We start from the raw sequence: 13546 nt of genomic DNA, 5'->3' as shown, positions 1-13546 counted from the left end.
CTACAGCCCTTGAAGGGCCTTGGCCTACCAAGCGACCGCTGCTCAGCCCGAAGGCCTGCAGATTACGAGGAGTCGTGTGGTCAGCACGACGAATCCTCTCGGCCGTTATTCTTGGGTTTCTAGACCGGGGCCGCTATCTCACCGTCAGATAGCTCCTCAATTCTAATCACGTAGGCTGAGTGGACCTCGAACCAGCCCTCAGTTCCAGGTAAAAGTCCCTGACCTGGCCGGGAATCGAACTCGGGGCCTCCGGGTAAGAGGCAGGCACGCTACCCCTACACCACGGGGCCGGTTACTGAATTATAAGCTGAATAAATTAGTAGAAGTACTGGAAAGAAAAAATATACGGAAAACACTCGGGCCGCCAAGAACTATAGAACTTTGGAGATCAAGAAGTAATGATGAAATATACCGGAACATAGAAAACATAACAGAAACATTGCGGAAGAGGCGACTGATAGTTTTTGGATGTTTAGAGTATACAGAATGGATGACAACCGGTTGACCAAACAGATCTTCAAATATCTTTGGAACAAGAAGTCAACTACAACCTGGATTTATGAAGTCAAGAAAGATTTCGAAAGAAACGATGTAAGAGAAGAAGTAGCAATAGAGAGAGAGAGAGATTTTTAGAAAGAAAGTATAAAAAATGGAAGGATTCTTTTTTTTTTTTTGCTAGTGGCTTTACGTCTTACCGACACAGATAGGTCCTATGTCGACGATGGGATACGAAAGGTCTAGGAGTTGGAAGGAAGCGACCGTGGCCTTGATTTTCCTGGTGTGAAAATGGGAAACCACGGAAAATCATCTTCAGTGTCGCCGAAAGTCGGATTCGAACCCACTATCTGCCGGATGCAGGCACACAGCCGTGCGCCTCTGACCGCAGGGCTAACTTGCCCGGTAGGAAGGATTCTAAAGTCGGGAGGGAAAGAAAACAGGCTCAAAATGGTCCGAGGAGAGGAAAGGGAGACATAGTGAGCAGATGAAGGAGTATTAGAGGAAGAAGGAACGAGAAAGGATGAAGAATTGAAATTGTCACGTGGTCTCCAGAAGACCCTAACGGAGAAATAAATAAATAAACAAATAAATAATAATAATAATAATAATAATAATAATAATAATAATAATAATAATAATAATAATATAATGGGATTTCTGCATCCGGCTTCTTCGCTCACTGGTCAACGTCACGGCCCTCGATTCAGAGGGTCCCGGGTTTGATCTTAGCTGCTTGTGTTGATCTCAATACGCATCTCTTCATGTAGACAACGTGCCACTCTACCAAGCACGACAGAAACATGCAATAGTGAATACATATCTCCACATAGAGTTGGCGCCAAGAAGGGCGTCGAGTCTTAAAACAGGGGCAAAACCATATGCCCGACATAGTTCACAATCCAGACACCACCAGCGTGTGAAAAGTTACGTGGAATATCGCCCGTCTGCTTCTATGTCAGTTTAAGAGTACCATAGTCAAAATATTTTTAGAAATAAGTACAGGGAAAGCAGATGTTTGCTTCCAGGCGGACAGTGAACATCAGCTGTTTCGAAATTTTCTAAAATCTTAATAAAAGGGGACTAGACAACCGCCTTTCTGCCACTTATGAAGACTGCTTTAAGGAATTCATTAATGATGATAAAATTTCAATAGAAAGTGGGCAACTGCTCTTTTGCTTCTGAGATCCTGTGGTGTAAGACAACCGTCGCCTAAGGTGAGTTTTTAATGTCTGCGACAGTAAAACAAGTCCAACGCTTTTAAGTATCTCGGCAGCGTACTTGCTGCTGAAATTAGGTCCCGAATTGAAAAGGCAAGGAGCATTCAAGAGAATCAGCAAACTTCTCTACGAGATCAATCTCCGTCTCCGTTTACTTCGGTGTTATGTATTTTCTGTCTTACTTTATGGTGCCAAACAGTAGCGTAACGAGTATTACAGTTTGATAAGGAGGAGGGTGTGGGGAGGAGGGTGTGGGGAGGCAGTATGGCAGCTCTTCTTTCAGAATCTTATTTTGGTGGATGTCCAAACTTGCAGAGAGTTTAGGTCATGGTGCGAAATCGCGGGGGGGGGGGAGGGAGGGATCCCCCACCGACGATTTTATCTCAAAGGTCCCCCCCCCCTACTACAATTGCCCGGGGGAGATTCTTTCATTATAAAATAATGAGGAAAATGTAGAACACATATAATTTATGACTGAAATTAATGATTTTTACTGTACATGTTTTTATGAAAACATCAGCAACAATACAAGTGACTGCCAGATCTTCAGCAAGAAAACAACGCAGCAGTGGCAATCCGAACCTGCAGCCTATTATTCATGTTTCACTCTGACAAGTCCATCTGAAACCCGGGGAAAATATAAATTACTTGAAGCTCTCCTCCTTTGTCACACCACTCGTGTACTTCTTGGAGAGGGTGTGTTTCAGATAAGTAGCCAATAGGACAATATTCACTTAAGCAGTGTACAAACCGACAAATATTTTCAGTCAAAACTTAGCCCTGATAGAGGAAGTTTCCACTAAGAAGGCAATAAATCAGGACAAATCGCGCCTCGTCTGGCCTTTCTTAAGGAAGCAACAGTCTCTCAAAACTTCTCAGCTGATTGGAATAATGTTTAATGTTTATCATTTTCGTTATAACAACAAAATTCAAACAAAAAGATCTACAATTTACATTTGTCTGGGGGGGAGGGGGTAATTAAATTACAGGAGAAATTTAACCCCCCCCCCTCGCGAAATACTGCCTGAAATAAACACTACTAGTTAAGCCCTATGTCCCTTCCCCCCAACCATTTATTTCTGATTTCGCACCCCTTGTTTAGGTGGTATAGAATACCTGATAAGGAAATGAGTGTCCATGGCTCCTAGAATGGTGGATTCCTGTGCATCCCGGAAGCTAATAGTGAAATACATCACAAATAAAATGTTCAATAAAAGTACTTTCGTTCAAACTCCTTGCATGTCGGGTCTCCTTAGACACATCTCCCCACCCCCACCCCCACCTCTGGATATGTCTTTGTCTTCGTATATTATTCCCTTCTCCAATACTAGTTCTTAACAGACGCCGGAGCATCGGAATTTTGTCCAGCAGGAATTTTTTTAACGTGCCAGAAGCCAACGACACGGAGCTGTTGGCATTACAATACCCGTTTATAGGGCTACCGTCCCAAGCTCGGATTTGAACCTGCGAACTCGGACTCACGACAGCGACTCAACCAACTGAGCCACATGAAAAGGAGGCGTTTGTACTTATTGATATACTGGTAAGTAGATACAGTTATTATTTTACAAGGGTTTTATGAGGAGCATTTATTAAGAGGTACATTTTTCATCTGACCTAAATGCACGAGACCGGACGGAAGAACTATACCGCTTTTCACGAGAGTTTAATCCTGATGTAAACAAGTAGGCGGAGCACCTTGCCTATGTACATGGACATGAACGTAGTTGATTGGAGAAGCAACCGTCGCACTCACTCGACTGTATGTGAACTCGAAGAAAAGTAGTACGTCGCATTAATTTTATTTTATTTTAGTTTATTACATTAAAAGAGTTTGGAAGAGTACGTAAGCAAATTAAAATATGGTTATCATATATTCTGGTATATATGGTTTTGTTTTAATAAAATAGTGATTAAATAACGAGAAATGAAGGCACAAGGCTTGCAATACAGGAAGTCTTCTCGTAGTGAGGGAAAGTCCCAAGCTGTACATTGTGGAGATAAGGTGTTGCATCTTGCAGCAGCAGTCAATGTCAGTATTCACAGTGAGAGAAATGGAGCAAGAGGTAGGACCATCGCGTGTAGTGAAGCACAAAAGAGGAAAACCGCTCAGAAGTGACCATAGGCAGTGCATTGTGAATGTGTTCAATGAACTAAGAATCCTGAATTCAGGTTTAGCCGTTTATTCAGAAGTTCAGATCTTCGCACTGTTGTCGTATGTGATGCGCAGCTCTGTACGTCCGAACACGAGACGATGACGGGGTGGAGGTCCGTACTACACGCTCAGCGAATCACAACTCTTTCTTTGGCGGAGGCGTCGACATACAGTAGAATTCCAATAGTCCGGCATCCAACCGTCCGGAACGCCCGATGGTCCGGCACCATTCCAGGATTTTTTAAATGTTATTTTCTCTTAATAATGATCTCTCGTGAACAATTTGATGCGTTATTTGTCGAAACCAATCGAAGTGTATTTTTTATTATTTCAAAGTTAATAGTGCAAATGTATCTGATACGATCCATTTATTATGCATTGACTTACTTAAATATCTCTACAGTATCTCTGGAAATATTCAACCTAGAAGGCTGTGTGCTACACTGAGTACTGGAAAGCCTACCATATGATTTAAAAAAACAGATTTCAAGAATGAATGTATGGGCCACGTTCAAAATCGGGTGAGAACATGCCTTCAAAACTTGAAGCGGACCGAAGGAAAAGAGAATTTGTAGATGGAAAGACTCTAAATGTTAAAGGAAGAGTTACAGGTAAAAACATCGATGAACTCTGACATTATTATGAAATGGCAATAAGAAACAACAGGTTTGATAATAGGAGTGTGTTATTAAACTAATGATTCTGCTGATCAACATTTTACTGCAAAACGCCGTGTTACAGCTGTTTTCGCTGTACGCCTTGACCTATATCGTAGTAAGAGGTACCGCCCGATAGTCCGGCATTTTCGGTAATCCGGCACCGGGCCGGTCCCGAACGTACCGCACTATCGGACTTCTACTGTACCATGTTTACATCAGGATTAAACTCTCGTGAAAAGACATATAGCTGGAAGCTAATGAGCCCTGCTCGGATGGCGCTTCCTTCTGCTTACTTTTAGGTCTCCTCATTTTAGAATTTGACTTAAGGCATCCTGCATTCCATTCCCGGCACTGACAGTATTAAGGAAGGCATGGGACGTGGAAGATACAGCCTTCTTTGTGGGTGCAATAGAGTTGGCCTTGAGCCTCCCATAATCGAAATGTCTATGACTTGGAAGGTAGTCAGTCACCTTCACGGGGCGTAGTACCAAAGTCGTTCCTTTTTTAAGAAGACAATTTAAATTAAGATTCTACTTCCTTACAAAGAAGAATGATATTAATTTTACGATCAGTTTCAATAATGCAGCCGGTTTATGTTACCAGTGCAGGGGCTATGATTTCATTTATTGGATATAATTACATCGTAACAATCAAAACCGTCAATATCTATTGAATATCCGTTCGCGCACTCGGTAGGAGCGGCTTTCTTTTCGTATCCCCTCCCAAGGAAAAGCCGTATCCATGCTACTGGCCTGGATTTATTCCCCACCCACTATAATTATTTTCTGGATACGCCACTGCATCCACTCAACGTATAAGATACAATGTAAGCCCGAAGAATTGTTGGATACTGAAAATAAACTGCCATAAATGATACAGTTATGGTTCAAAAGTACTGTACTAAAGAAAAGTAAGCAAGCTTAGGACTCGAGGGATTTTAAATCTTATAAGCTTTAGCGATGGAATCTACGGTTTTGAGCAGAATCCAATTCAATAGAACGTGACTCCTCATTTCAAAAATTTTGCATGTATCGACTGCGATTCAAGCCTCGGCCGTCTCGACGAGAAGATAGAACCATTGGAACTGAGCTATCACGCCTGCCAATTAAAAAATAGTTACCCGCACTTTTGATGGTGCTATTTGAGGTTCCAATCAGTCCCTGGGCAATTGACAAACAGACAGGCCTACCTATAAAACTTACACACGCATCCGCGATCATGTTCTGCTACTACCTGCCAGTACTACTGTTAGAATAAAACACATTCTCATAACTTACCGAGGATGTACATAATTTTGGCTTCTTTATGACAAAAGGGTCCATCTTCAAAAAGTCACTAATATGGCACAAAATGAGGAACTCACAATCCTGGCACAGTCTTCCCAACACTGCAATTTAAATACAGCACGCCTCTCAACTACAATACAACCCGACAATCGCGACCACGCTGTGCCAGGGCACTTGGACATTGTCGTTTCTAGGAACCGAGGTACAAAAGCTGACACGATGTTGTAAGCTTGCAACTGCTTCTGGCCGTGGCCCCCTTATCTCGGTGGTCAGGTTCAGACCCCCTACAGAGTAATCCCTTGCTAATTGCCCTTCATCTTATCTCTTGACATTTGTCAACACACTCTTATATTCCCAATACTGAAGCCTCTACAGGGGAATATCTCCGTGCATCATAATCCTAAGTGTTTTCCTTTCATTCAAGCCCCTTCAAGTAGTACAGACATGGAGAATTATGTATGGCCCTGCCGAGCCTTGCTAGTAGATTCTTTGTCACTACATTAATTTTAACATTTCAGTGTAAGTTCTTAATTTGTTCATACCTTACGTAAAACAACGGCTGATCCTTTTTTGGCGGGGGAGGGGGTTGACACCACGCCCCCTTGGTTACGCCACTGGTGGCAAGAGTTGGATCCTAACCGAGAATACCGCCCACAAACTTCGATCCTTTGAGATATCGTGCTACCGACGCCTATTACGAATAATATGGGTTGACGGAATACGTAACACTGAAGTACTCTAATGCCCGAATAATAAGCTAGAGGTCATGTACAACATCAAAAAGTAGAAACGTAAGAACGTTGGCCATTCCATTCGAAGTGATAAATATAGACTACTTCGTGTATCTTACAAGGTAAACTGAAGGAAGGAGAAGTTGGGGAAGAAAGAAAATATCTTGGCTACGGAATCTACGAGAATGGTACTGTATGGGATCAGTAACCCCACTCTTTTCCGAGATGCTGAGAACAAGAACCACATCGTTCTGATGACAGCTAAAACGTAAACTCGTGTCCTCATCCCGAGGTGGTGCAGCTCTTTTCAGGCACACCCCCATTGGAGGTGAGCTGCATGTACCATTTCAACCACATACCAGCCCTCCTGCCATTCTTAAATTTCTGGCAGTACCAGGAATCGAACCCGGGCCCCCGAGGACGGCAGCTAATTACACTAACCGTTACGCTACGGAGGCGGACTGATGACAGCTGACATCCAATAAGCATATGGTTGGTACAAGAAGAAGACAATAAAAAACATCTCATGTCTCACCTTGCTGGGCCCCGAGTCCTGGCCCAATCCCTCGAGAATGTACTCCTTCTCCCGAGCACTTATTCGTGGATGATACGCTGGTGAGTCGTAGGCGCACAGGATCCACGGAATGAACCAGAGTATTGCAGCGCCGTTCGTAGCGTAGAAAACGAGCGGCCAACCGCCGTAGGACGCCAGTACTCCCGAGACACTCAAACCGGCCAGGCTGCCAAAATTTATGGCTAGAACAGAGATTACAAACCATTATTCTCGTCATTATTCCGTATTGAAAAATAGCTGATCACAAAGTTATACAAGGAGTAATTTTAATACCACCTATTCAATACAAAATTTATTCCACTATAGTGTGGTTAAATGCACATGGAAATTATCAGAAATTTTAAGGGTACATGTTTCGCCCACTATTTATTGGGCATCATCAGCCACAAACAATCTTAAAACACATATGGTCTAAGGAGTCATAAAAACTTACTTAAAAAGTATTGATGAATATTTACAAGTGGATGCAAAATGTTTACAGTACAAATATATTGATTAAAACAAAACTTATACTAAATTACTTTGAAAAATTGGTATGTTTGTCTAAAAGTACTAGTCATACATAGTTTTTAAAAAATAATCATGTTTGGCACTGAAATGGATCCTCTTGATGAGAAACTTGAGCAACATATTACATTAGGAAAATAGACGTCAAAAATAAGGCGTCAAAAGGATAAGAACAAGACGGTTAAAAGATACAGTATAAGCTCATATTTGAGGCCAATATATAAAATAAGGATGGAAATAAGTAGTTGAATTGAAGGCGGTATAGTTTATGACGTCTTGGAAAGTTGAATAAAAATAGTGGTATGTCGTGAAGTGGTGTAAAACATCGAAGAATTTGACGTAAAAACGTTGCTAAAATATCAAATAGAAGAAGGTAGGCTGGGCGACAATTTCGTGTAACATAAAATGTCTTCTGTAGACGTGGATGTCCGTAGTAAACAATGTTTTCAACTTATTCTCAAGATGTAATGTATGTCCGAATGTATCTGCAACTTTAGTCTAGTTACTAGTACTAGTAATTTAGTATAAGTTTTGTTTTAATCAATATATTTGTACTGTAGCCGCCTCTGTGGTGTAGTGGTTAGCGTGATTAGCTGCCACCCCCGGAGGTCCGGGTTCGATTCCCGGCTCTGCCACGAAATTTGAAAAGTGGTACGAGGGCTGGAACGGGGTCCACTCAGCCTCGGGAGGTCAACTGAGTAGAGGTGGGTTCGATTCCCACCTCAGCCATCCTCGAAGTGGTTTTCCGTGGTTTCCCACTTCACCTCCAGGCGAATGCCGGGATGGTACCTAACTTAAGGCCACGGCCGCTTCCTTCCCTCATCCTTGCCTATCCCTTCCAATCTTCCCATCCCCCTACAAGGCCCCTGTTCACCATAGCAGGTGAGGCCGCCTGGGCGAAGTACTGGTCATACTCCCCAGTTGTATCCCCCGACCAAGAGTCTGAAGCTCCAGGACACTGCCCTTGAGGCGGTAGAGGTGGGATCCCTCGCTGAGTCCGAGGGAAAAACCGAACCTGGAGGGTAAACAGATGATGATGATGATGATGATGATATTTGTACTGTAAACATTTAGCATCCACAGTATTAACACTTGTAAATATTCATCAATACTTTTTAATAAGTAAGTTTTTATGACTCCTTAGATCATATGTGTTTTAAGATTGTTTGTGGCTGATGATGGCCAATAAATAGTGGGCGAAACATGTACCCTTAAAATTTCTGATAATTTCCATGTGCATTTAACCACACTATAGTGGAATAAATTTTGTATTGAATAGGTGGTATTAAAATTACTCCTTGTATAACTTTGTGATAGAACAGAGATATCAAACAGAATAGGAACACTTAGGAGTGACAGACAGCATGTCTAAGAAACAGACGAATGCTTTCGTCACGTTTCTTGGTTGACAACCGCCGACTCAAACATTAAGGAATAGGCCACCTGCCGACACGAGAGTCAATGAGGTTGTCTCGAGTCGTTTCGGCTCTTGACTAATAGCAGGCTGCTTTTGACCAATATAATTCTCCCTATGTGTAAATTTTAGTCAGGTATACAGTCCACGTGGAATACAGTGATGCACAACTGCCTGTGATTTGTCCTTGCATTTTTGCTATGTAGATAAATTTCCTCGCTTTTTTCATTACTTTTAGTGTAAATTGTGATAGTCTGTGTCAGTATTTAAGATGTGTAGAAACAGTGAGAAGGCAGTAAAGTGCGTTAAATATTCCAGTTAGTCGTAATGACAAGGATAATACAGAACATAAGCACGATGGTTTAAATGTTAATACAATGCCTGACAAAAATACTGAAGCACCCAGACGAAGTGGTCGGATGTCAATGTAACTTCGCATACGTACACACCATCGGCGGGTATGTAAATTATTAGAGTTGCAATTCTCTGCGACAGGTAGAACGACCACCAGAGTGCAGTAGGAGCGTGAACAGCGTCAGATGTTGAGTGATCACTGTGAAGTACATGGAGATGCCACGTATCAGCACCTGACAGAGTTTGATAGGGACCTGATTGTGGGTCTCCATTTAGCCGGCTGGTCGAATCGTTCAATATCCAGATTTGTGAGGCATTCGGATGTGACAGTAGCCCGATGTTTGACTGCACGGGAATGTGAGGGCGGACACACTCGTCGTCAAGGTTCCTGTCGACCACGTCTCACCACCACTGTGCACCAACCACATTGTAACCCCTTCACATCTGCGCCTGTCATCTGAGAACAAGTAATTGGCTCCCTGCACCATTCTGTGTCATCCCGCACAATCGGTCGGAGGCTAGCAGCAGCCGGACTAGGGAATTACCGCCCCATGCCTAGGCTGCCGCTAACAACACAACTAATGGCTGCGTTTGGAGTGGTGCCGTGATCGGGAAGCATGGGCTTCTGGTGAATTGTGTCGTATTGTGTTCAGCGATGAATCACGGTTCTGCACCAACCCGGATGACCATCGTCTGCGAGTATGAAGGTCCCATTCTTCCAATGTTTTGGAAAGGAACAGCGGGAGCGGTGTTACTTTTGGCGTCATGGTGTGGGGAGCCATCGGGTATGACTTCAGATGACTTCAGGAACTCTGACGGCACAAGACTACGTCACGGACATCATGCATCCTCATGTGTCACCTCTCGTGCGACAGTATCTTGGTGTCATTTTTCAACAGGACAATGCTCGTCCACACACGGCACGTGTCTCTATGAACTGCCTGCGTGATGCTGAGGTACTTCAGTGGCCAGCAAGATCCACAGATCTGTCTCCGATAGAGCACATGTGGAACCAGCTCGGACACCTACTCCGTCTCAGTGCCATTTACAACAGTTGTGGACCAGCTTGCCTCAGGAGAAGATACAACGGCTTTTGACACCTTTCCCCACCTAATCAGTACATACATCCAGACCAGAGTGTGTGCAACGTCATACTGATAAGTGGTTTCGTACTGCCACGTTCTTTGTAAATTTGGGTCGATTTTGTAATCATTGAAATAACGTCACATACCCTCTCAAAGCGGGAAGAGTCATTTCGTTTCCTCCTCCCCTTCTGGATGCTTAATTTTTTTGTCAGGCAGTGTAATAGCAATTATTACTGTAGTAAGATGTTACTTCTGTAAGTTTTACTCTTTCAGCTAGTGGCAGCAGATCAATAATTTGTTGTAGGAATGTTTCTGAAACCACCTAATGTGATAAGAGAAGTTTTCTGTAATGACTAGGTGGGAGCAAGTGCTCCATGTAATTAGGGGTTTTCTGCCCTTTGGTACTTTGTGGTTGTGAGCTGAGAGCTCAGGAATTATAAAACTTGGAGCTCGAAGCCAAGATCTTGTAATGATCCCCTAAAACTTGTGATTTCGTTGTACCTGATTTTGGCTTCTCGTTGATTTGTTACTTGTTGAATTTTGAAAGTCTACATGAAAATTTGTTAAGTTCTGAAAATATAACCTTTATGAACATTTTAATTCATCTTTCGGACTTGTAGTTAGACCCATTCCAGCCCGCACCTTCTTTCACCTCTGCCTTCCATGGATAACTCCGTAACAATTATAATGACAGGCCCTTTTTCCAACTGCCAGCCAGCTTACTGCCAGTCACATTTTAGATGGGTACATCTGTTTATAAGTGCGGTAACGCTTGCCTACAGCCAAACACAATCGGGTAAGGGGAGTTTTGAACAAAACTGCATGCTCCCTTGCCTTCTGCAAGTCAAATCGAGAAATGAATTATTCATTACAATGGTGGGCCTGCCTTATTAATACCAGTTACACAGGAATTGGAGAAGGACCCCATTCCTACTGCCAGTCAAAGTCGGTGTGGGGAGTACTGATTACAATAGCAGACACTCCCTTTCTCGATCGCTACAAAATCGACATCATTGTATATATATAGTTCGACATACGAAAGTATGTGCTTGTTTACATTATTGCAGACCTTCATTTACAGATTAACTGCTGCTAAACGGTACATCATATCGAGAAAGGATTGTACCATAAGACGCCGATTTAGCGGCCTAAATTGCTCGTCTTATGATATCTCATCTATTCATGGGTCAGACTGAGTTAGAAACGTGGAATAGGGTAAAATTTGTGTAAGATTATCTCACATTGTATTGCTTTTCGGATAATTAAGTGACAGCTACATATACATAGCATTTGGCTCATATATGGCTACTGGGTGGACCAATTTTCGTGTAGAGTTTGATGATTCTATCTTTCTTATAAGTGATGGAAGCTATGAATTATGTACGTGAAAAGTCCGAATTTACTTAACATCGAGAAATAGAGAAAAATCAAACGTAAAAGGGATAGAAATACGACAAAATGTCGTAAGACCAAGGCTGTAGATCACTCCAAATTGAACGGGGATTGTGCTATCCGTTATGTGATAATACTTCCCGAAGGTCTGCACCATCATTAAAATTGCCTCCATATGTCGATATTCTTCGGGATACAAAGGGAAAAATTTAAAGATCTTGGAAGTTTTCCGTCCGTTACAGGCTAAAACGTATAATTTTGCCAAATTTCAATATCCTTCTTCGACTGGCAGATTATGCCGCAATCTGGGTTTTCGGTGAGGAGTGTAAAAATTAGTACTTTCAAGAAACTAAACCAAAAATATGCAGATGGACATTATTACCCCTTAAACGTATAGCTGTACGAAAATTTCACCAAAATAGTCAATGTACAGGCACACGGTCGTTACGATTTTATTTACATAGATAGATAAGGAACCTGCTCCACGTACAACACCTTTTGGGCTATATCCGCTGGACTTAACCTGAAAAACGGACCGTTTATGATATCTTCCTTATTAATCCTCCTGTCGAAAAAATTCACATGAAAAAAAGTTTTAGAGATGGAATTCCATCACGCTTGGTCGATTTCCAGTCAGATTGGTCTTGTACTGTACATAATGTGTAAGAGTAAAATCACCATTTCAGTTCCTTATAAACCGCCAGTCCATTCCGGTAACATGAAATGTTATTGACGATTAACACCTACCGTTGGACAGGTGGATGTTAATGTAAAGTTTGACACAAATATCTTCAGTAGTTTTCAAGTTGTAAAAAATACACTTTACACGCACCCGCTCTTGAGTTAAGTCCGGTGGGACTTGTACCGGAAAACGGTCCGTTAATGATATCTCCCTTATTAATCCTCGTATTGAAATGATGCACATGAGGAAAAAAGCTTAGAAATTAATTTCCATTAAGGCAGGTAAATTTACATTAAATTTGGTTGTGTATATTTTGTGGGAATGCAAAATCATGGTTTTGGTTTCGTATAATCCCCCAGTCAATTCAGGGATTTAGAAACAATATTTGCCCTAAAACCTACCAAAGGACAGGTGGATTCTAAATATCAAGTTTGGTGGAAATATATCAGGTAGTTTCCAAGTTATAGACAAACAAGCAAACAAACAAACAGACAGACACCAAAACTGAATATATGCAGATGGTCATTATTACACCTGAAACGGATAACTGTACGGAAATTTCGTCAAAATTGTCAATGTACAGACACACTCTAGAAGTGCAGACCTTTATTTCGACAGTTACTGCTTTGAAACTGTACGACGTATCTACAAACGGACTTCACCATCAGACGCCCCTTTCAGTGCTCTGCATGGTTGGTCCTATGACATCTTCTCGTATCTCCTATATTTATGGGTTAGATTGAGTTAGAGTCATTGAATGGGGTGAAATTTTGTACAGTTTTCACATACTACTTTATATTTTTGATATTCATGTAACAGCTAGAATCATACAATTTGGCTATAACATGGCCAATGGTCATGTCAATGTGCGTGCCGAATATCATGATTCTACCTTTCCTATAAGTGTGCCAAATGATAACATATACGTGTAAAAGTACAAAACCAACTTGAAATCGTGAAATACAGCTGTATTTAACGTATTAGGGATAGAA

At 42.0% G+C, this 13546-nt stretch overlaps 1 protein-coding gene across 4 annotated transcripts in view; it reads right to left on the bottom strand.

Moving 5' to 3' along the window:
• Window positions 1-13546, bottom strand: part of LOC136869295 (sialin) — a 144985-nt gene that overhangs the window by 30284 nt on the left and 101155 nt on the right. For all 4 annotated transcript variants that reach the window (XM_067144837.2, XM_067144839.2, XM_067144840.2 and 1 more), the window contains one exon: window positions 7082-7302. In XM_067144837.2, coding sequence (XP_067000938.2) covers window positions 7082-7302 — 221 coding nt within the window. The remainder of the gene's footprint in view (window positions 1-7081; window positions 7303-13546) is intronic.

The sequence above is a fragment of the Anabrus simplex genome, chromosome 1, assembly GCF_040414725.1.
Source record: "Anabrus simplex isolate iqAnaSimp1 chromosome 1, ASM4041472v1, whole genome shotgun sequence".
In the NCBI taxonomy this organism is placed as follows: Eukaryota; Metazoa; Arthropoda; class Insecta; order Orthoptera; family Tettigoniidae; genus Anabrus; species Anabrus simplex.
The sequence above is the reverse complement of the archived record's forward strand: the minus strand, read 5'-3'. Positions and strand labels throughout refer to the sequence as shown.